The sequence below is a fragment of the Sinohyriopsis cumingii genome, chromosome 4, assembly GCF_028554795.1.
Source record: "Sinohyriopsis cumingii isolate HCF-2022 chromosome 4, ASM2855479v2, whole genome shotgun sequence".
Taxonomy (NCBI): domain Eukaryota; kingdom Metazoa; phylum Mollusca; class Bivalvia; order Unionida; family Unionidae; genus Sinohyriopsis; species Sinohyriopsis cumingii.
Window position 1 is genome coordinate 130,360,489 of NC_142964.1, and position 22,774 is coordinate 130,383,262.

The following is a 22,774-nucleotide window of genomic DNA, read 5'->3' on the forward strand; positions in this document are numbered from 1 at the left end:
TTCAACATATCCGCATCCTCCGTTCAAGATAAGCAGATTGTTAAGTTTGACAAATTATAAGTAAATTATTACTTCAATTATTATTTTTGTTTTCTTGCGAGACTTTTTTTTTTAGCCAAACAATATTGTTCTAGAGAAGATGGAACATTGCAAAAATGTCATGCAGTGACTCATTATAGTTAAATTGACGAGAGACAAAATCATCTATTGCTATATAGTCGTCTTCTGTGTGTGTTCTTGCATTAATATCTACCATTAAGAACACGTATTATTGTAAAGTGCACATATTTTATATTTCTGACCCGGAACATATTTAATTTGTCGGCAGTATTAAATTATGATTCGGCGGGAGAGGAGTGGGTGATTTGATTTCCATAAACCCCACTAGAGGTGCAGACAGGTTTACCGTGGATATTATTTTCCTTGGTACGTACCACGGTAGTTTTCACTGTACTGGTACTTTGTTAGTTTCCGTCAATAAGGAATGTACTGAAATTCCAGAGTTATCTTATTGCGAATTTAATGATATTTTCATTTTTCATGCGGAAAAAAATGTTGTTTTTTTTTCTTTTAAAAAAAAGTTGTATTTGTCATAAAATTATTTTAATTTATGTTTTCATTTTTCATGGCAAAACTATTTGTTTTGAAAGTTGTATTTGTCATAAATTTATTTTTAATATTACAGCTATAATTATATTTATGTTATGATCCTTTAATCACGTGGTGGCCAAAATGGGATGTTGTGAAAGATATTCGGGCCGAATCCAACTTTTGGAAGCATTTCTGATTAACACAACAAACTAAAATGTCATTTTCAGTCGTTTACAAATTTTTCTAATATGTTAAATACATTAATTTCTTTGTAAGGTTGATACTCATCTTAAATGAGCGGTCGTTTGCTGTTTGAACTTGTTTTTGTATTTTCTCACGTTTTGTCGTTTGTTGAGTGTGTTTGATGTTTGCTAGGAATCCCACTCAAAGCTATTATATTAATAGAGTGGCTAGTAAAATATAGGATTTAATGTCAGCACTTCCTGGGTTATTTTTTTTTCTTTTTTTTTGGGGGGGGGGGCGGGGCTCTAGCATGTTTTTTAAAGCCAGCACGTCTTTCCCACTGGGCAAGCTTATTCATTCAAATTTGGTTTTTAGATTACAACTTATACAATAATTAACATACACATAGCAAATTCATCCTAGATATGGTAACGACGATTCTTGCTGCTCCCTTTTGTAAATGTTCAAGTTGATTAGAATCGGTTTCGAAACCTCTTCTATGGTCTAGTGGTTATATAGTTCGTCTCTGATGTGGGAGGTCGCGGGTTCGATTACCGACCGAGTCATACCAAAGACTTCTATAAATGGTACTTCCGGTGGCCTAGTGGTGCAGGAGGTCGTGGGTTCGAACCCCGGCCGAGCCATACCAAAGACTTACAAAAATGGTACTAACAGTTGCCTTGCTTGGCGCTCAGCCATAAGAGGTTAGTGTTAGGTTTGGTCGGCCTGGTGTCAGGATAATGTGACTGGGTGGGACATCATGCTACATGTCTGTGGCATGATGCTCCATTGCTAGATATCACTATAAACTGCTACACTGCAGACATCGTAGCGATATTACTGAAACATTGTTAAAGCTACGTTAAAATTCCAAATCACACACACACACATGACCAATGTATTTATGTACTCTTGTCACTCGATGATAAATGTACTAGAGTGTGTATATGGTTCCTATAGGCGAATTTGAATACTGATCCTGCTTGTGGGGGGTGGGTAATTCTTTGTATTTGGCGATGTCATATATGCTGTTGTTGGTTGTTTTTTTTTTTTTTGTTTTTTTTTTTTTTGTTGTTGTTGTCGTTGTTGATCTTCTGAAGCTTTTCATTCTTCTACGGGTAAACTGTTTAAATTCTGTGTTAATCCATGGTTGACTAAACCTGGTAGAACTCATCTTTGACGGTAGTCCTTGCTCTAGTTGTCTCTGGAGTGCAGACCTTATATAATCCCACATTTTATGAGCATAGCTATTGACATTAGAGGTTGAGAGAAACTGTTGTTGAAAACTGAGTCTTGTTGTTTAATGCCATCAATGTTGGCACTCTTCCAGAAATAAATCTTCCTTCTGGCAGCTTTATTTCTCAAAGGAATGATGCGTGAGTCTACAAATACGATGGCATGGTCCGCAATTCCAGGTAAACTTGTACCTCTATTAATTAATGACTGCCGATTTGTGAGAAAGATTTAGTGTCCGCTCATTTCTTGTTGAGAATGCTACTGTTTGATCTCTAAGCAACAGCCAGTGATAGTTTCTATGAAGTTAGAGTTTTATCTCTGAGGTTCTGAAAGCCATGTATTGCCAGGATCTTCTAGTTGATGTCTGGGAGGTTAGGATCACCGCCCAAACATATTACTGAGTGTTTGAAGTCGTTAAATATCTTAGAAATAGTATTACACAGGTCTTGCATGTAAAGAAAACTGGTGCTTGGTGGTCTGTAAAGGCTTCCAACTATGAGGAAATGGTTCTTACTCAACGCTATCTTGGCACAGACTGCGTCCGTGTTTTTTTCAGAGTATTTCATGTTGACACATACCAAGTGTGATTTTGTTTTATAGTGCATACTGAACGTTTTATGAAATAGATTTTGACACCTGTTTGTGTTATGTCGATTTGAATTTTATATGATTTGTATCGTGGCAGTCTGATATGTGACGGACATTAGACCCAAAAGTCCGTTAAGCTGTCAGTGTGCTTGTAAATCACGTGATGAACACACCTTTGCTTTAGTGATAGTAAAGGTTGGTCGTCCATATCATGTTAGAGTTTGAGTGACACACGACGGTACGTTAATTGGTTTGCAATCAGATGGAATTTTTGTTATGCGATAGTTATTTTGACAGGGTACCCTCGCCGAACGAGTCAGTTCCAGACCTTCACATTTATCCTTGTCAGAGAAAGGTGAGTTTTTGACACGGGTAAGCAAAGATCCTGGATAAAATCTAACCATTTCAGGCGTTAGGGTTGTTGTGATAGACACCAGTTCATTATGACAACGTATATGTTTGATGAATACCGTATTTACTGTATTTGATTTATGTGTTATTATGGTAAACATCGAGGCCAAAATGAACTTGAGTTTTGATATGCCGATTGATCCGTTTGAACAACAGTATAATATGTACTATATGGTTGAAATAATGTGCACGTGCTATAAATCTAGCTGAGCATACTTAGGTCATATGCGTGAAGATGTTTTATTTGGAATATTCGAAAGCAACTTGGATTTTCTAAGTTTTCTATTTTTATGTTGCTAATACCAGGACCAAAAGAATCAATAACTTTCCCTTTCAGTTTGATGTATTTATGGCATTTTTAATATGATAGCGACAAACGTAAAGTCTGAATAATATGTATATTTGCTACTGATAAATCAACAATGATTTTAAATGTGAAATTTTTAAAATAGGTAAAAAATTACATATATTACACTTACAAAAGGTAATGCTGCAGATTTACGTTGCAAAATGCAGTTCAAGACACTTCGTTTCTATTTCCAAAAATGTTGATTCAGTTTCAAAATAAATCACACTAATGCACATTCACGTCTTTTATCAATAGAAGGAAACTATTATCTCTGTCCAACTGGGCAAATCAATCAAATGGACTAGGACCATGATTATTTTCCCTATATAGTCTCTACATTTGTTTGTCATTATTGAACTTAGCGTTGTGTCCAAAGCCTAATAAATTGCGCGTTAAGTACCTTTAAAGACGAACTCACGGCAGATTTTTCTTATAGGTTATCGTGCATTTATTTCAGGTGTTGGACTTGAAACAAAAAAACGTCCAGTTACCGGTACGGTCCTAATCTCCCCACTCCGGTAGTACTGGAAATAACTACCTCAGTAGTCTTAATGGTACGGTGTGGCGTACCTGACCCGTACCGGCTTTCTTGCACCACTCTTGCAGGTTATATTCAACTTGACACTAATCTCTCTTGATCGATCGATCGATCGATAGACCGTACCGGTGGTCTAGTGGTTGGTGCGTCCGTCTCGGATGAGGGAGGTCGTGGGTTCGACCCCCGGCCGAGTCATACCAAAGACTTATAAAAATGGTACTAACAGCTGCCTCGCTACGCGCTCAGAATTAAGAGGCTAGTGTTAGGACTGGTCGGCCTGGTTTCAGGATAATGTGACTGGGTGGGACAGCATGCTACATGTCTGCGGCATGATGTCCCATAGGCCGATAAATCAGCCCTTCACTCGTGATGATATTGATTTTCGGGTGAACATCGTCCATCAATATTAACATAGATTTGTGGGGCAATGATTTATCTAGTCTAGATGTCCCAGTGATAGACATCACTATAAACTGCCACAATGCAGACCTCAAAGCGATATGACTGAAAATGTGTTAAAGCTATGAAGCTATGTTACAAATCGAAATAATCATATATATATATATATATATATATATATATATATATATATATATATATATATATATATAGAGAGAGAGAGAGAGAGAGAGAGAGAGAGAGAGAGAGAGAGAGAGAGAATGTATAATCTGCTGTTTCATGATTTACATCTAATAGGTTTCTGATAAATACGTTGTTTTGCAACCAATGAATTGCTCTCGTAGAACATATAAAATTATAGGGCATTACTGCTCACTTAACAACCCCAGATAACATCCCAAAAGCAAGTGTAGACCACTGCTGCCCATGAACGACTTGCCAGGTGACTGCATCGGCCACATTTGCTTGTTATTTAATGCATCAGTACATAAAACAATAAAGTAAACAATAAAGTTAGAGATACGCAGTAATTACATAATTTATAGATTGATACTTACTCACAGAAATAAAATTAATGCTTCAGAGAAGATTAATCTGCATCACTACTCCACTAACGATACCTACACCACTCGGTCATCGAATAATATTCGACCTACTTTATGCCAAACGACACTATCAAAAGTCACTACTGTCATCCACAATTCAATCTTGGAACACGTTCTCGATTGAAATAATAAGTAACCCATCCATTCAAAATTTTAAAACTTAACTGGATTGGGGATAGTATAAAATTGCATCGTATTATTTTGTTGATGCTCAGGTGGGTCAAGTTTAGCAGACTCGTTTGAGAACCAAATTAATTAGCATCACTAACGATTTATTCCTAGATCATATTTCTAACAATATTTACTGCACGCGAGCAAGTAGAAGAAACAGTTCAACACTGTTAAAATGATAGAAATATACAACTCACAGACACTGTGTTCTCTTCACAGTACCGACCTGACACACAGTTAATACATTATTATTCGGCAATCCGATGTATTCTCGCGAAATTAATGCGCACATATTTATTTCAGTGCAAACCTTTATACAATTATCAAAATGGTAGTATACTTTTATATTTGCATGTGATTTACCTACGAAGTTGGTGGACAATTATTGATTGTTAAAATTTCTCTTTAATAGGGGAGGCGTGTTCAACTATCTTCCAGCATTCTACTGAATCCATATGTAGATTGTATTGTTATAAATCATGCGTAACATTGTTTTCTTGAATACATGTTGTTCAGTCAACACGCGTCTGGGCCATCCTCGTCCCCATACGTAGAACTCCACGCATCATCGCAATACAAGTTATTTATTGGAGCATGACTGTTAATGATTAGCTTTGTACATGACAGAAAATATGTTGTTATGTTTATCCTTTTTATGGGCATTTTATGGGCCAGTAAATTTATGTCGAAGGTGTGCTCAAAACATAGACGTTCTCGTGTGTGGCAGGTGAAGCTGGCTGTAAATAAATGGTTGTCCTTGTCTTGCGTAAGAAGCAGACGTTACTGATGCTTTGAAGGTAGGTTAGTAAACAAAACTAGCTACTAACATTATATAATATATTGGCAAATTACCACTACTTGCATGATAATGTGGATTTGAGACAGCTGATTAATGCCGGTTTTTCAGGTCCGAAACCTCTTATAGAATTTCTCTCACTTTTTTGTTTTTGTTTACTGGGGATTGTTTCTACACGTGTGCATCTTATTGATTTTAGCCCACCAGGATTAGGGTCATCTTAATGGAATTTCCATGAAACTAAACAAAATTCATTTCTGCAGTCTTCTAGTAAAACATGTTTAAAATATTACATTTATGTAGAACCAAACAACTACCCTTAATTATGGTCAAAGGTCAGCCACACGATGCAAATTAAATGCGCATCACGCGCATCACATCTCCGTCTTAACGAAAAGGAAAGATTTATACAACAAAGCTTTATTTTAACTATTAGCGAAATATACATGATACTATGATAATTGAAATAATACAGGAGGATGTCTTTATGAATGATACAAGATATACATAAAGCAACATAATACTGATATACACGTCAAAGTATATATATATATATATATATATATATATATATATATATATATATATATATATATATATATATATATATATATATATATATTAGATGCAGTTACCGCTCTGGTGACCTAGTGGTTAGAGCGTCCGCCTCGGATGCGGGAGGTCGTGGGTTCGATCCCCGGCCGAGTCATACCAAAGACTTACAAAAATGGTACTAACAGCTGTCTCGCTTGGCGCTCAGCATTAAGAGGTTAGTGTTAGGACTGGTCGGCCTGGTGTCAGGATAATGTGACTGGGTGGGACATCATGCTACATGTCTGCGGCGTGATGCCCCAGTGCTAGACATCACTATAAACTGCCACACTGCAGACATCGTAGCGATATGACTGAAAAATTGTTAAAGCTACATTAAAAATTCAAATCAGACTCACATATGCAGTTAGAGGATCTTTAACTTTGATTTGCATAATAGTGTTCCTACCACATGCAGCATTATCGTAACAAGATCTGATTTTTGTTTTTCACTTTTTTAATTAAAGTATAGAGGCTTTTAGCGCTTGATAAAATAACAGGAGAGGAAGCTAAGCTAATATACACATTTCAATCATGGAAAAGGACTGATTGGTAGACGACGAATATGTCTTCCACAATGCAAGTGCTTATGTGAACTACCTGAGTACATCGTAGCACATTTGATCGTCCGTAGATGGCGCAACCACGTTATAGACATTCGAACTTTTGCCATCGCCAGATCATATTCTGCAACAATTGAGTTTTCACGGACCAGGCCGACCCATTAATCAGCGCACGAACCGAATTTGGAAATATGAATCCGGTTCCATCCGAATGAACGGCTCAATGTTTCACCGACACCGAGAAGTCAATGACAATGAAATCTTTTATCTTTCGTGATGCCATGTTGAATGTCAATAGTTTTGTGATTTATCAATATGATTTATATTTTGTATCATGCCACATGATAATTAATACTGCGGATCCATCACGGGTTGCGATAGGTAATGATAGATCCGCAATCTCAGTAACTTGTGGATTAAAGACGTTTACGTTGGTGGGAACCTCTGGTTGTGGATAGTAAAGCAATATCATTTCGAGTTTTAAAAACGCGCGTCAGCGACACCTTGTACTTAATTAACGATGCTACCCTTGATACAGTGGAACATGTATCTTGGTAAGGTGCATATCCTGTACAATTTCTGCAGACCTGGGCCATTGTTGGATATACGTCTTGATTGTAATAACCGACCAGTGCCCGGAGAAGAACCATTTCACTACGTAGTTGCTGCATGCTGTTGACTTGATCTTGCATATCAACTGTGAAAGCAATCACAGGACCAGCAATTGGAAGAAGAATTGCCATATGGATTGTCGAAAAAGGAGTGAAGGCCAAGAATGCATCTCATGGTTGCAAAATGTTCCCAAAGGATCGCTCAAGCATGTTTCGCTAATCAAGCGTTGTGGCAGATTTATATACCTGCACAAAGAATAATTTCACGTGGATGGATTGATTTTATGGCTCCCAGTGAAGTTCACCAGGTTGATCTATTGATTGTTCTACATGATCGGGTATACGAACGCACATAGACACTACATGTTGTAGATTTTGCCAGCTGATACAAGGATGCTGGTCCAAAGAATTAATAAGTGTCGCAAATGCATTTAAACGTATTGATGCATATGGATTACTAATTTTGCCACACTTTCTGCACATGACCCCAAGCAAAAAAAGTATTCATGGTCGTTGCTCCATTGTTGAGAAAATCTCAAATGCTGTTTTATTTATTGAGATGTCAGCATACGTTGTGGCTGATTTAGCAATGCACTAGCGGAAAAGATTTTTCGGGTACCAGTACGTGCAAGAATTTCTGGTGAATTGTAAACTGCCATCTCGTGATTTGGTGACATGACTTAGGTTGGTCATAACAGCATTGAATAAAAGAACCACATGTTTGATTGTGTTAAAACCGGCTGACACGATTCAAAAGAAAACGGCCACTGTTGCCCACATCTCAGTTCCGAACATATGGCAATGAGTCTACTATTAGGTTTCTTAGGGTTTCGAACGTCTAGTCCGCAATCAGCCTGTTGCGTTTCTCTTGCTCAGTTCCCAAAATAAGATCAATTTGGATTCTCTTCTGCAGGTTCTCCATTGTTTTGCTGAATTCATGAGTTTGAAAAAGTGTTTCTCAAAGTCGGTTGTTACGACCATTTTCAGGTACCTGTTTGTTGGTATATATGGCACTATCCAGGCGTACCAGCGAAAATTCAGCACCCGATGAGTCACTTACACATGCATGGGCAACCACAGACATAACTGAATAGTGCAAATGGACTACTTGGTAAAGTTTCTTATGCAGGTTTGAAACAAGCATGTCACATTCTCTCACCTTATGCCAGGAATCGTCCATGATTTCACTCATATAGTGACAGCCACTCACATGGCACTGTCATAGTTTTCGGGACCAGTGGATGAGTATTGTGGACATTGTGCAGCTTGTCTGGTTACTGCAAGTCAGCTTCTAAGAAGTCTCTGTTGTTTCTGTCATGGTTGTATACAATTTCCACATGCACTGGATTGATCCTTGTAAATTCATCTACAGGCATAGGCTGCCTCATTGCCCTGTCATAGAGATTGTGAAATTCCAAATACTTGATGTAACCATTTTGGGAGGGAATGGTAGTATTCATCCATGAGCGACTTGTTCCCTTGTTCATAATGGTAACTTGTCATAGAAATTCCACCACTGGTTCCATGTTTGATAAATAAATGTTGATGAATATCAGTGTACAGTTCCAACTAGATATGATGTTTTAACAGCATCACATCATAGGTTATTCCCAGTGATGAATATTGTAAAAGTGTATGGCTGTATCATGAAATGTCTTGTAGGCATGCATGAGCAGGAACACGTCCATTGATAAAATTCGCATAAGTCGTCAAGATCTTCACAACCAGTTGCAGACCCTGTTTGAATGCTTGTAGTCATTGGCAGAAATACTTTAACGAAACAGATGTATTAAAGGAAATTGATAGTTATTGAGGTCTGGGTAACTTAGATGTGTTACTTATGTAATCGTTTGGGTAGATAAATTTACGGGTGAGCAAACCAGTTGTTCTGTTGCCAGCACCACTCTGCTGCTGAAGTCATCCTCACAGATCCAACAATGAGTGGAAAACACATTATCTGTAATAATCATGCCTGCTGGCCAGGAAAGCTGTTATCAAATCCATTGTGTTGTAACTTTGAGTGATCTAATAAGCACCTCAACCAAAATGTTACAACATTTGAGGCCAAGTTGCTTCATCACATTGTATTACAGTGTAACAAAACCCACACCTCTTGGTATCCATGCTGCTTAGCAACCCCACAACAACTTCAGCCTATTTGTGTAAAGTGGCTGTTGATCTTATTTCATAAAAGCATTTGTTCCAAGTGAACACATTAATAGCAATATCAGGATTGAGTTTAAATGTTTTGAGTATGATCTCAGAAATCTGTACAGGAAATTCGGTGTTATGAAAATTAAGCTCACTGAAGGTTATTTTTTTAAAGCTGATCAATATGATTGATTGCAGGATGCAGGATCGACAAAATAACCCATTTCAAACACTACTTGCTGCCAGGATGTAGGAATGGATGAATCACATAAATTTGGAGAGCATTGATATGCGAGAATTCCTGCAAATTAGTGTAAAGTCTTGCATATTAAAATGTACTGTGTGCAGTTTACAATTTTTATTTAACTGTTAACCCTTTATGTGCCTGTCATGACGTAACTCATGTAAATTTTAGAGGTATTGTATTGCCTCGTTTCTTTTACATATCTGGGTTCTTCAGCTTGACATGAATAGTTATTAAATGAAATTTTATTGGCACTTTGCACGCTGGAACTAGCTTTGAAATTGCATCAAGGAGGTTATACAAATTTGTGTTTAAAGTACGGGCTATCTAGAACGTAAAAACGGATCATTATTACCGATGTGGTTTATCATCACCTAATGATTTTGATTTAGCAAATAATGGCTGATTATAGTAATGATGACAATGATTTTGAAAGTTATGAACTATTTCAGATTATTGGAGCTGAGAGTGTTAATGAAGATACCAGTGAGTGACTTTGAACCCAAAAATGATGCCAAATATGAGTCCAATGTACATGCTGGATGGACAATAGCAGACTAGGTCTAGACCTTTTTCAGTGGTGTTTTGAAATTAAATGTAGAAAAGGCAGTACACCATGCCTAATACAAATACAGAAAATTTAAAAGTAGAATGTAATTTTCATTTCTTTTCTCAAATAATTTGAATTTTATGCTAAAAAGCTATATGGATGTGCAAGGTTTAAGAAGAATAAATAAGAATTTAAAATGAAATTAAAAAGTGAATTGTTTTATATATCAAAATATCTGTCCGAAAAGGGACACCATGGCATTGATGGACTTAAAACCTTAATATAGCATTATGGAGCAGATAAAAAATATGGCACATTAGTCAGCAAAGTACTAATTTAAGAAAGTGAAACCTTAATAGAACTTATTTTAGTGAAATAACCTTATCTTGGAGCAGAATTATCCCAAAGGCAACACTTAAGAGCTGTGGAAAATTGTACATAACAACCATAAAGATCAGTTTTCAGACTGTTCAAATTGTCAAAATTTATGCCCCTTCAAACTGCACTGTTTTGGTACAGAACAATATATATATATATATATATATATATATATATATATATATATATATATATATATATATATATATATATATATATATATATATATTAGATGCAGTTTTAGTTCAGAAACAATCAACAGATTAAAATATAAACAACTAGAGGTGACTTGTTTAAATTATTTTGATTTCAATGGAGCAGGAAGAGAGAGAGAGAGACATATATTGAGTGAAAAAAATGAACTAAATCATTGCCTCCTCCCCCTCCTTTATTTTGACTCCCTCCTTATTTTGGTGAATAGAGAGAGCATCCCCCATTTGATAAAGTCCTGACAGGATCTATGCTGTGGAACATACTCTGGTGGTGCATTATAACTTGACTAGCAGACAGGCTTGTGTAAGGAAGTATGAAGAGGAACTTACTCTGGTGGTGCATTATAACGTGACTAGCAGACAGGCTTGTGTAAGGAAGCATGAAGAGGAACTTACAAGCATCAGGATGGAATCCATCATGAACCTCCTCTTGAGGTTTTTCAAACTTCTCATGGTCTCAATGTCTCTATAGTTAAAATTACACGGGCACCACTTGGAAACCATAGCTGTAACATTATAATTGGTGCATAGCCTCCTTTGCTTAAATAATACTACTTGGTAAACTCAACATTAATAACAATATCCACCTTAAATCCAGATGGCAGCGTGGTTTCACCCTCGTTCTGTAATGATGATATAATTCCTGGATGCATATTCAAGGCAAGTTTCAGATTGTATCTGATTTGCTAATGCTTACGTTTGGGATGATTGCCCAGTAATCTTAAAATCATTAGAGTACTTATGTAACTTGCATTCTGGAACTTATTTGAGTTTATTTCTATGTATACACATGGAAACTGTTAGACTTAATTGAATTTCTAGTTGCTTCATTCTTTTTGCCTTTCTATTATTTCCTGTTTTACCAGCTTTGAAATAAGAGGAACTTCAGCATAATCCAAAGGATAGTACATGGTTTTATGGCCTCAAATCATATGATGATTTGTACATATGATGACTTGTACATATGATGATTTGTACATGGTATTATGGCCTCAAATCATATGATGATTTTTGTCTTCACGTGTACATTTCAGTCTTCCCAGTAGTCGATGAGTGTGTTCATTTATTTCAGTCTTCCCAGTAGTTGATGAGTGTGTTCATTCATTTCAGTCTTCCCAGTAGTCGATGAGTGTGTTCATTCATTTCAGTCTTCCCAGTAGTCAATGAGTGTGTTCATTCATTTCAGTCTTCCCAGTAGTCGATGAGTGTGTTCATTCATTTCAGTCTTCCCAGTAGTCGATGAGTGTGTTCATTCATTTCAGTCTTCCCAAAAGTGAATGAGTGTATTCATTTCATCATGGCAACTCTCAAGGTAAATCGTGCATTTTTGTCGGAACTATTTTATCAGCATTCATTTAATTGAGCTTTTTTTGAGGTTTCTTTGTTGGAGCTATTTTGCCTTTGCCATACCATGTATATGTAGTAAATTGTCCCTTTAAATTTCTTTGCTCTGTTCATGTAAACCACTAAGAGTTGACTTCATGGTCTAGTGCTGAGGCTGTCAGTCATAAGTATCCATACATTGTCCCAGAAACCCATCTTTAATAACCAATTATTTTTCAAGTCACATTTTCTTCTCCACTGCTGGGGCAGTCAAGCTGTTTGGTTTAGAGCTCATTTTGTCACATAGGAAGCTTTAAATGAAAATAATATATTTTCACATCTCTATTATTTCAGACATCTCTCCTGTTTTTAAATGAAATTAAAACCACTTACAGTTAACGTAATCTGTTAATCACTATTGTTTTTATGGAGAAAGCTGATTGTATATAAAAAAAACTGACCAGTCTGTAAGGGTGTGTGTGAATCATTCTTTGTTTTTTCAAGAGATTAAATTTGGTAGATGATTACATCATTGCAGCTGTGGTTCACAGATAATGCATGTTAAGAGTCCATTCTCCTTGTCATTTTCCATAGATGAATCTGCTTATTAATAAGCATGTCAGTCCTGAAATTATGTTAGTGCAGTCAATAAGCCATTGAGTTTGCTTATAAGCACAGTCAGGCCTGAAATTATGTCAGTGGAATGAAGAGTTGATACTCCTGTAAGTGCTCATAAATATGTCCTGAAATCATGTTAGTGCAGTCAAGAGTCTATGCTCAGTGTCTGTACATGAATTTATTTATAAATGTGTCCGTCCTGAAATTATGGTAAGTCAGGTGGTTGTGCCAAAATTATATTTATGCAAATAACCAGTGTTCAGATTTTGGTAGTTTTTTTCACAAACTGACCAATTCTGTAGTGTCATGTATTGTATATTTTTTTTTAAATGTTATGGGATAAAAATAAAATTGCATTTATTCTATAAATGCACTTGAGTGACCAAATGAAAAATTGACCTTCATGGACAGGTTAGAGGCCTCATAAACATACAAAATATGGGATTCACTGTGCTCTTATTCAGCAGGTATCCTTTGTATGGAGGTTTCCACAACAGTAGGCTGTCTGGTTTATCTGTTGTAATCCTTTATCAGAAATCAATTAAATAATTCCATAAAAGTGCTGTATCATTCACGTTTATCATTGATTACACAACCTATATCATTCTGTTATCTTGGATGGCATAATTCGTCATTCTTTGCACCTTAAATTCCACAGCAGCTTATGTCATAGATCAACATTAAACATTAGATTGATTAACCACTTATTTCTAATTAAAGTTTGGTGTTTTCTGTTTTTAAAAGTGGTAGATTATTATGTCTGTCTGTCTGTCTGTCTTTTTCCATTTTATAAATATGTATACCAAATTTTTTTAAAATTTCTACCATTTTAATCCTTACAGAATGAAATTTATGAAGGACATTTTAAAATTTTACCTTTATTCATTATTAGAATGTTAAAAATTCAAAAACAGTTTCCAGTACTCTGGAATTTTATTTTGTACGGTCAAGTAAATGACATTATGCCATACATATTAAATGCTGGAAGATAGATCTTTTATATAGAATGTGGCTTGATTGATGCAAGTTCATTCAGAATTATAATTTCACTCTTCACTTTAAAATACAGAAAATAAAAATTGATTCACTCTTTGTTATAAATTATCCTTACCTTAAATTTATTGTAATATCATAATATTATTTGATATATATTATTACAGAAGCAGATGTCATTTCCTATGTTTGGTTTGTCAAACCGATATTTACATTATTTACATACATTTACTATCTATCACAGAGGTTTGTAAATAGAACGCAAACACAATCCAAAAATAATGAACAATTTGCATTAAAATAATGCATGGATGGTTCATCGAGAGACCGAATTATGCTACAGTTATTGAAACTGATTTGCATGAGTTATGCTAAAGTTATAAAAACAGGAGTGTATGAGTTATGCTAAAGTTATAAAAACAGGTGTGCTTAAGAACACAACATGAGTAGTAAACAGATGGATAAATAGAAATCAGCAAGCAATTCATTACTCAGCCTATTAGGAGCACACACACACACACACACACACATGACATTTGGTCCACTCATTATGTCCTTTCATCTGGCACATGGGAACTGCAGTAGCTCAGTATAGAACTGGGTACAGCAGTATACAATGGTATTTCTCAGTGTACTGCAATACGTACCATGGTATACCACATTTATATTAGGGACCAACAGTTCATTGTTTCAGTGCAGGAGCCTGACACTTTTTTGTTTAGTTTGGTCTAACAATAACTGGAAGAAATATTTTGTTCTGATTTATGTTGAATCATGATATTGTTACTTATTTTGAGATCAAAGAAAAGAAAATATTTCAGCTGGAAACAAAATTACAGCCCCTCCCCCCCCCCAGTAATTAAATGGCCAGTACCTTACAACAGATGAAGTTGCAATGGAAAAGATGTAATTGCAGTGGGAGGATAAAGCTGTAATTGCAGTGGGAGGATAAAGCTGTAATTGCAGTGGGAGGATAAAGCTATAGCTGATACTGTGAAAGACATTGAGCTGACATTAGAGAGCCTAGTGATAAAAATAGGAAGTGTTGATGCTGAAGACCTACAATTTTCTATATAAGAGGCAGGGAAACTTTGAGTGGGATGCCAACACCCTGGGCAAGATATTTATCAGACAGCACCAGTACACATTAAGCATGCTGACTCAACATACGTGTAAATATTAAGTGGACTTGAGATTGCGTAAAGTTCAGACAGAAAACAATTACACTCTTGAAAATTGTAGGATGATTTGCAGTCTTACAAAGTATTACCAATACACAACACATTGACGTATGCTAGTAAATAAATGTGTTTTTGTTTGATATTTTTTTGTTTTGTTTTTTAATCTGAATTTGTTATCTAATTGGATTTGACAAATCATTTGGCCACCATGTTAGTATGCATGACAGGTGTCAAAGATGTACTTAAATGGTGAGAAGTAAAATTATGTTTGTTACAATTAATTTATGGCAGATACAAATGTTTTGTAAAAAAAAAAGATAATTTTTTTAATTATTTGTCATGAATAATGAAAACACACTGTTACTATCATTAAAGTCATAGCAATATTCTCAGGAATTTCTGTGCATTCCTTACTGATGGAGACTGCCAATGTAGTCTAGTACAGTGAATAGGTACAGTAGTACATACCAGCCACAAAAAAATACCATGGTAAACCAGTATACCTGAGTAGGCTAGTTATACAGGTGGTAGAACATTCCATACCCAAGCAGGCCAACCTTAGTAAGCCGTTGCAGTATGTCCTTAGGAAAATCATTTTGTTCCCATTTCCTCGGCACGATAAATGCAAGTACAATGGGTCATGTGTACATTTATGTGAACAAATTGCTCATCTTTCCTCTTGTTTGTATTTTTAAAAATTACCACAGTACCAGGGACAGATAAAAAATCAAGATTGCCTAATTTTCTACACTTGGATTTTTTATAATTTACCAATCATATTGCGTTTATTTCCAGCAAATTAAAAAATTTGAAGACATAAATGATTCAGAAAGGGTGATTTATAGAAACCCATTGAAATAAAGCATTTTTAAGTGCACAAATTTTTATAAGCTTTACTGTATCTTGAACAATTTTGATAACATATCAGTAGGAAACAAGTTATACACTTAAAATCTTCTGTTAGAAAGTTCACCCCCCAAAAAAAATATATATTAAAGTTACTACTTTCGCTGATCATCAATATTTTCACTGATCATCAATATTTTGGAACAAAAGTATACACTCGTCACCTATAGGTCAGTGTTTCTGACCTAAAACTTTCAGCACTGTTCATTAGTGACTTATCCAGTTGATTCTATTTATTTACTCCCTTTTGGAAAGATTTATGAAGAATTCACGTTGGGTTGATAATTTTTAAAAGGGATCCTAATTTGGCTGGAGCAGCAGAGGAGTGGTTGTGTTTTTTAGTCCATTTTTTGAAATTGGTTACATAACTGAGTGGACTATAATTTGATATTCATAGCAAAATATATATATAGTATAAAACCATAATGTGAGAGTGACCATAGCCTTTCTGGACAAGTATAAAACTTGAAAATATCCATTTAGGCTAATCTCACTTTTGATTTAATTTTAAACTAAATTAACAGGGTTTTGTATCACCTTGTTGGACTACATTCCAATGTATGGCATTGGTAGGCAGGTGTGTAAGCTTAGTGGTAGACCTGAAGTATTTGGGTATGTCTGATTTCAGGTGCAGATTTGTTATGTACCAAGGACAAAGTCCATTCTTAACACCCATGATAATGGCATGAGTTTTTTTTCTTTTGCATGTTTTAGGTTCATGATTAAGAGATGACAGCTGTACTTTGAGCACCAGAGTTAGAACCATTCTTAACAAAAGAATATTAGAATACATTGGTGAAGTGAAGCACACAAAAGTATCAACAGGTAAGTTAGTAATTTCATATTTCCTAATTTTGTTTTAGCCCTGCTTACCGTGGGGATATTACTGTCCACTTTTTTACAAGGTGGCTAAGCCCTCTTATTTTAACAGTTATAATTTTCAGTCATATTTGTGACATCATTAGATGTTATTATATGTGTTACATGTAGAGATACTATTCTATGGGCACATGAGCTTAAATAAAACTAGATATGAGATAAATGTGTTTTTTAATAGTTTCATTAACATTCCTTTTTAATAGTCGATTTCATTAACTATCCTTTTTAATAGTCAATTTCATTACCATTCCTTTTTACTAGTCAATTTCATTCACTGTCCTTTTTAATAGTCAATTTCATTACCATTCCTTTTTAATAGTCAATTTCATTAACTATCCTTTTTAATAGTCAATTTCATTACCATTCCTTTTTAATAGTCAATTTCATTAACTATCATTTTTAATAGTCAATTTCATTAACTATCCTTTTTAATAGTCAATTTCATTAACTATCCTTTCTAATAGTCAATTTCATTCACTATCCTTTTTAATAGTCAATTTCATTACCATTCCTTTTTAATAGTCAATTTCATTAACTATCCTTTTTAATAGTCAATTTCATTAACTATCATTTTTAGTAGTCAGTTTCATTCACTATCATTTTTAATAGTCAATTTCATTAACTATCATTTTTAATAGTCAATTTCATTCACTATCCTTTTAAATAGTCAATTTCATTAACTATCCTTTTTAGTAGTTAATTTCATTCACTATCCTTTTTAATAGTCAATTTCATTACCATTCCTTTTTAATAGTCAGCTTCTTTAAGAGGCACTAGGGCAGGAATGCATTCTTTTTTTTGCCAGTTCACATCAAAACTATTATGCATTTTAACTATTTTGCCCCCATTATCAGGGTCAATCCTTTTAGTCTGCCAGAAAGGTGGTGATAGTATTTATAAGACGGGAAGCATTGTAATGGAGAATTAACCAGGGTTAAATTTAAAGCATGGTTGTCCTGTAACTAAGAGAATTTTACACCCATGCTTTCAACTGCAGTATTGTGACTTGAATAAAAGAAGTATCAGACTTTAAAAAGGATTCCTGAAATTTGTCATTTTCTTCTTAAAATCTCTTGGAAAAATGATGGAAAATAAAAATAATTTTCATGCAGGAATGGTGATTATTGAACCAGGTGCAGAAAGGTATAGATAAAGTTAGGGTAGATAAAGAGTTAATCTGTCATCTCCCATGCAATCTTTATTAATTTATCAGACCTATCATTTTTGATTCAGCCTGAAGTTAACTAGTTTTAATCAGTCACAACATGATAAAATGTGTTGACAGCTTTGAATATACATGTCCAGTATTTACAGTCTAAACTTTCAACCTTATCAATCAAGTGTATGTACAAGAGTAGAGACTCAGATGTGGTGATTTGTATTATCAGGATGCTGGGCATGAATTCTGAAATTAATATCAAGGACAAGAAAACTAAAACAACTATTGACATTACCAGTAGGTGTATATATAGGTCAGGTCTGCAAGTTTAAAACTTATTAGCTGAGACTGAGTTTTTGTTCTAACAGGTCAAAATTTTTATCACACATATGTAGCTGTGTAATTGAACTGGTGGACATAAAATCTCAAATTTGAATTTGGAAATTGTATAAGCCAGGAAGTAAGTAATTCTTTTCGATATGAAAGTTTTAATAAGTAAATGTTTTTAATCCATATGATTTACAGTATACTTGTGTACAAGTCAGGTTAAACTGCAAACAACACAGGCTGGCAGATCTTCCGTTGCATAACACGCTGGAAGATCAGGGTCAGTGTCTTAATAAAATGCATAGATCAGGGTCAGTGTGGTTTATTAGTCTTAATGAAATGCATAGATCAGGGTCAGTGTGGTTTATTTGTCTTAATAAAATGCATAGATCAGGGTCAGTGTGGTTTATTAGTCTTAATAAATTGCATAGATCATGGTCAGTGTGGTTTATTAGTCTTAATGAAATGCATAGATCAGGTTCAGTGTGGTTTATTTGTCTTAATAAAATGTGTAGATCATTGTCAGTGTGGTTTATTTGTCTTAATAAATTGCATAGATCAGGGTCAGTGTGGTTTATTTGTCTTAATAAATTGCATAGATCAGGGTCAGTGTGGTTTATTAGTCTTAATAAATTGCATAGATCAGGGTCAGTGTGGTTTATTTGTCTTAATAAAATGCATAGATCAGGGTCAGTGTGGTTTATTAGTCTTAATAAATTGCATAGATCAGGGTCAGTGTGGTTTATTAGTCTTAATAAATTGCATAGATCATGGTCAGTGTGGTTTATTTGTCTTAATAAATTGCATAGATCAGGGTCAGTGTGGTTTATTTGTCTTAATAAATTGCATAGATCATGGTCAGTGTGGTTTATTAGTCTTAATAAATTGCATAGATCATGATCAGTGTGGTTTATTTGTCTTAATAAATTGCATAGATCATGGTCAGTGTGGTTTATTTGTCTTAATAAATTGCATAGATCAGGGTCAGTGTGGTTTATTAGTCTTAATAAATTGCATAGATCATGGTCAGTGTGGTTTATTTGTCTTAATAAATTGCATAGATCAGGGTCAGTATGGTTTATTTGTCTTAATAAATTGCATAGATCAGGGTCAGTGTGGTTTATTAGTCTTAATAAAATGTGTAGATCATGGTCAGTGTGGTTTATTTGTCTTAATAAATTGCATAGATCAGGGTCAGTGTGGTTTATTAGTCTTAATAAATTGCATAGATCATGGTCAGTGTGGTTTATTTGTCTTAATAAATTGCATAGATCAGGGTCAGTGTGGTTTATTTGTCTTAATAAATTGCATAGATCATGGTCAGTATGGTTTATTTGTCTTAATAAATTGCATAGATCAGGGTCAGTGTGGTTTATTAGTCTTAATAAATTGCATAGATCAGGGTCAGTGTGGTTTATTAGTCTTAATAAAATGTGTAGATCAGGGTCAGTGTGGTTTATTTGTCTTAATAAAATGCATAGATCAGGGTCAGTGTGGTTTATTAGTCTTAATAAAATGCATAGATCAGGGTCAGTGTGGTTTATTAGTCTTAATAAAATGCATAGATCAGGGTCAGTGTGGTTTATTTGTCTTAATAAATTGCATAGATCATGGTCAGTGTGGTTTATTAGTCTTAATAAATTGCATAGATCAGGGTCAGTGTGGTTTATTAGTCTTAATAAAATGCATAGATCATGGTTAGTGTGGTTTATTAGTCTTCATAAACTGCATAGATCCAGATCTTATTCACTGTGATGCCTTGATCTATGCACTTTGCAGTTGGACCCAAGGTATAAGCACTGTGTATCAAGCTATCAGCTAACAGGGAAACTTGTTCAAGTCAGAATAGTTTTAGAATCTTTGTTTAAAAGAAAAGTTGGTGTTGTCTTTTGTGGCTTAACAATGTCATCAGTGTATTTCTGGTTTTATACTCACAACATAATTTGTGTTGTTCTGTCAGATAACTTTTTACTTCTTTTTTAACTCTACTGGTCAAACATTGGAAGGGCTCATACAGTGGCCTGAAAATTGTACTGTATTGCTATTCCTCAATGGATATTCATGCCAATATTGGGTTTTAACTAAATTATTTCTATGACATCACTTGCTCATAGTCACTATTGTGGCCATCTTGAAAATCTTGTTATTGCATTGCCTGTACTTGGGTAAGGAAGAACTGATATCAGTTTTATGTTCAAAAGTCATGGTCACAGTAACTGAGAGTAGAAAATGATGTCTAAACAAAAATTAAAGGTCTCAACCACATATCTTCCCAAAGATTGTGGATGGGTAAAATGGAAGCAAATTTATTTTGTTGTTGAATGGATAGGGTCACAGTGATTGAAAAAACTGTTTTTTTGTGTAATAAATTTTGTTTTTGACTTCATACCATGACCAGATTTCAAGAAGGTACGAAAGAGGCCTATTGATTTTGGGGTCAAATGATCAAAAACCAAGTTCATTTTCACTCAAAGAAAAATTGTTTTGCACAAAAAAAACAACATTTGTTTTAGAGCATGTATATTGACCAGCTTGTGTATCTGGCTGCATTTTAGGTTATTTAAGACTTCTGTAGGTTCAGAGGTCATGGCAGTCTGTTAAGAAAGTAATGCTTTCTTCACAGTAAATTTAGTTATAAACATATCTTGACTAAAGATCCAGGTCCTTGAGACCCATTGGTCAACAATCTCCAGATTAGACCATGCCCTACTACTGCCTACATAGAGGACTATGAACACAGGGCAGATGTATAGAATGTGTAATTCACTTTCTAAAAGTTTTATGAATTTTTTAGCACATCAGCTAAAGGCTGATCTGTTGTATTATGCATCGTTGCCTCCCTCTTTAAAATTTGAAGTAAGTTACTGAATTACTTTGACATTACAGATTCAAGGGCTGTTGCTGTTGGTGAGCAGATTTTATAACGATGGCTGATGTTGAAGTGTCCACCAGTGCTGGGTCCGCTGCTAACATTGTATCAGCTATTGAGTAAGAAATAGTTTTTATTGTTATTTTCTCAGTTGCTTGATTCTGAACTTGCTGACATTATGTTTTGTGTGGTATTATTGATGAAGTATCAATATGAAAAGACGAAATTCCTTTGTTCAAAGCTCTGCTAAGCTAATTGTAATGATTGGGGCCTATATGATGTACCCACCACAAATAGCAATTTGTAATGATGTAATATATGATGTACCCACCACAAATAGCAATTTGTAATGAGTGGGGCCTATATGATGTACCCACCACAAATATCAATTAGTAATGAGTGGGGCCTATATGATGTACCCACCACAAATAGCAATTTGTAATGAGTGGGGCCTATATGATGTACTCACCACAAATAGCAATTTTTAATGATAGAGGCCTATATGATGTACCCACCACAAATAGCAATTAGTAATGAGTGGGGGTCCTTTAAGATGTACCCACCACAAATAGCAATTTGTATTGAGTGGGGCCTATATGATGTACCCACCACAAATAGCAATTAGTAATAAGTGGGGGTCCTTTAAGATGTACCCACCACAAATAGCAATTTGTAATGAGTGGGGGTCCTTTAAGATGTACCCACCACAAATAGCAATTTGTATTGAGTGCGGCCTATATGATGTACCCACCACAAATAGCAATTTGTAATAAGTGGGGGTCCTTTAAGATGTACCCACCACAAATAGCAATTTGTAATGAGTGGGGGTCCTTTAAGATGTACCCACCACAAATAGCAATTTGTATTGAGTGGGGCCTATATGATGTACCCACCACAAATAGCAATTTGTAATAAGTGGGGGTCCTTTAAGATGTACCCACCACAAATAGCAATTTGTAATAAGTGGGGGTCCTTTAAGATGTACCCACCACAAATAGCAATTTGTATTGAGTGGGGCCTATATGATGTACCCACCACAGATAGCAATTAGTAATAAGTGGGGGTCCTTTAAGATGTACCCACCACAAATAGCAATTTGTATTGAGTGGGGCCTATATGATGTACCCACCACAAATAGCAATTAGTAATAAGTGGGGGTCCTTTAAGATGTACCCACCACAAATAGCAATTTGTAATGAGTGGGGGTCCTTTAAGACGTACCCACCACAAATAGCAATTTGTATTGAGTGGGGCCTATATGATGTACCCACCACAAATAGCAATTTGTAATGAGTGGGGCCTATATGATGTACCCACCACAAATAGCAATTTGTAATGATAGAGGCCTATAT

At 35.1% G+C, this 22,774-nt stretch overlaps 1 protein-coding gene across 3 annotated transcripts in view; it reads left to right on the forward strand.

The window, feature by feature from the left end:
• Positions 1–22,774, forward strand: part of LOC149802094 (long-chain-fatty-acid--CoA ligase ACSBG2-like) — a 155,879-nt gene that overhangs the window by 20,266 nt on the left and 112,839 nt on the right. The window contains exons 1-3 of one of the 3 annotated variants that reach the window (XM_089956493.1): positions 2,818–2,953; positions 16,903–17,013; positions 21,440–21,541. In XM_089956493.1, the coding sequence (XP_089812619.1) occupies positions 21,480–21,541 (62 nt within the window). In that variant the 5' untranslated portion in view covers positions 2,818–2,953; positions 16,903–17,013; positions 21,440–21,479. Of the gene's footprint in view, positions 1–2,817; positions 2,954–5,784; positions 5,869–16,902; positions 17,014–21,439; positions 21,542–22,774 lie in introns of those variants that run through there. The other 2 variants (XM_089956494.1, XM_089956496.1) reach the window with 2 other exon arrangements.